The sequence below is a fragment of the Neophocaena asiaeorientalis genome, unplaced genomic scaffold (assembly GCF_003031525.2).
Source record: "Neophocaena asiaeorientalis asiaeorientalis breed wild unplaced genomic scaffold, Neophocaena_asiaeorientalis_V1.1 scaffold57, whole genome shotgun sequence".
Lineage (NCBI taxonomy): Eukaryota > Metazoa > Chordata > Mammalia > Artiodactyla > Phocoenidae > Neophocaena > Neophocaena asiaeorientalis.
The window spans coordinates 6,035,633-6,037,340 of NW_020172731.1; the positions used below are offsets into that span (position 1 = coordinate 6,035,633).

The 1,708-nt window shown below is 53.5% G+C and overlaps 1 protein-coding gene across 2 annotated transcripts in view; it reads left to right on the forward strand.

Annotated features, from left to right (window-relative positions):
* Positions 1-1,117: 1,117 nt before the first annotated feature.
* Positions 1,118-1,708, forward strand: part of ITGA1 (integrin subunit alpha 1) — a 164,480-nt gene continuing 163,889 nt past the window's right edge. For both annotated transcript variants that reach the window (XM_024740319.1, XM_024740318.1), the window contains exon 1: positions 1,118-1,308. In XM_024740319.1, the coding sequence (XP_024596087.1) occupies positions 1,248-1,308 (61 nt within the window). In that variant the 5' untranslated portion in view covers positions 1,118-1,247. The remainder of the gene's footprint in view (positions 1,309-1,708) is intronic.

Sequence of the window (1,708 nt, forward strand, 5' to 3'; positions counted from 1 at the left end):
AAAACAGCAAGTATCCGGTTAAGCTAACATGTAGTTGTGGCTCTTGACTCAAAGGATGTACAACTCACAAGACAAGGGAAGCATTGCAAACTCCTAAGTGGCCTGGGTCTCCCAGCGTTTTGATGGGCCAACTTATCTTCCCAATTCTCAGTTCCCCAGAGTAGTGGGAGCGAGGAAGGAGGGAGTAACATGCAACCGACTTAATGCACTCTTACTTATAAAAGTCTGTAGCAACAAGAAATAAAACAATGCCCTAAATTCTTTATTAGATTCAACTTCCAGTGTACAAACATCCTAATTCAGATTAAACAAAATTGCCCACACACATTCCATTTCTAACGAGGCTGTTTTCCTCCCTTCCTTCCGCTCCCGCTTCCCTCTTGCATTTCTTTCTTTCTTGTTTTCCCCCAGTCTTGGTTCTCCTTTCCCCCAGCTTATCACAGTCTTCCCAAAGAAAAGCCTCCCTGTGACCACGAATCGCCATAAAGGAAGGAAACCCTCCATAAGTGAAAGCCAAGCCCTCAGCGGGGCGTGTCGGGGTGGACGCCCCCACCCACTATTAGTGTGAGAAGGCTGGACAGCGAAGTTCAAGTGTCCACAGGAGAGGCACGGGGGTTACCAGATCTGCTCACTTGCATAAACGGACCGATCCCTTCTGCGCAATCGGACCCCAGGAAAGCAGCCTCCCTTTAAGGGCCTAGGAGCACGGCACTTTGAAAGTGCCCTCCTTGCCCAGACCCCGGGAGAAGTGAGGGGTGCGAAGGCGGAGCCACTGGGCTGGAGACACCCTCCGAAGGTCCGGCCCTCGGCTGCGTTCCTACTACCTTAGGGAGTTGGCGCGGGGAGCGGAATCACCCTCTCAATGAAAGGCAGATGTCCCTTTAAGGTTTGCTTCGCAGCTCGTGGACTTTAGCCTAAACAAGGACCCGCGAAGCTGGCTTTATTTGTCCATGTCTCGGACAGAGCCTGGGAGGCTGCCAGTGGGATTTCAGAGCCCGAGAGTGCGAACGGCGGGGAGATGTGGCAATCCCTCTGGGATGCGAGAAGCATGAATCGAACTTAGAGGGGCTGGTCGAAAACACAGGAAATCGCTGTGCTGCTCCCAGGCGCCGGGGCCAACGGGGCCAGCGACTGAGACCCACGGCGGCGGGCGGAGTGGCCCAGAGCGACGCGGCTCCAGCGCGTGGTTTCGCCGAGTCCTTCCCTCCGATCCAGCGCGTCCCCTGGGCGCTGCAGCCGCTCCAACTATGGACCCCCGGCGCCGCGCCAGCCCAGGGGTCGCTGTCGCCTGCTGCTGGCTCCTCACCGGTGAGTGACCCTGCTTTTCTCTGAGCATCTCCTGTGCTCGAGACTCGAGACTAGGGGCTTAAAGTGGGGAGGGAGGCATGCAGAGCTTCGGCCCGGAGGGGAGAACGGAGCGCGGATCCACTTTCCGGCGCTCCAGGTACTCTGGGCAGGTTGGAGTACAGAAAGCAGTTTCTGCGTTTGGGTTTTGTTATGAATTACGTTTGATGTCGTTTCAAAACCTTCCACCCCAATGTTAGGCGGGAGCGGTGCTGAAAACTTTACAAGGTGGAACTGACTTTTCAAATTAAAGTTGTTTTGACAATATACGTGGTATTTTAGGACTTTGCTGATAGCTTCTACCTTCCTTTTCTTTTTTTTTTTTTTTTTTTTTTTTTTTGTTGGGGGGAAAAAAATTGGGGTC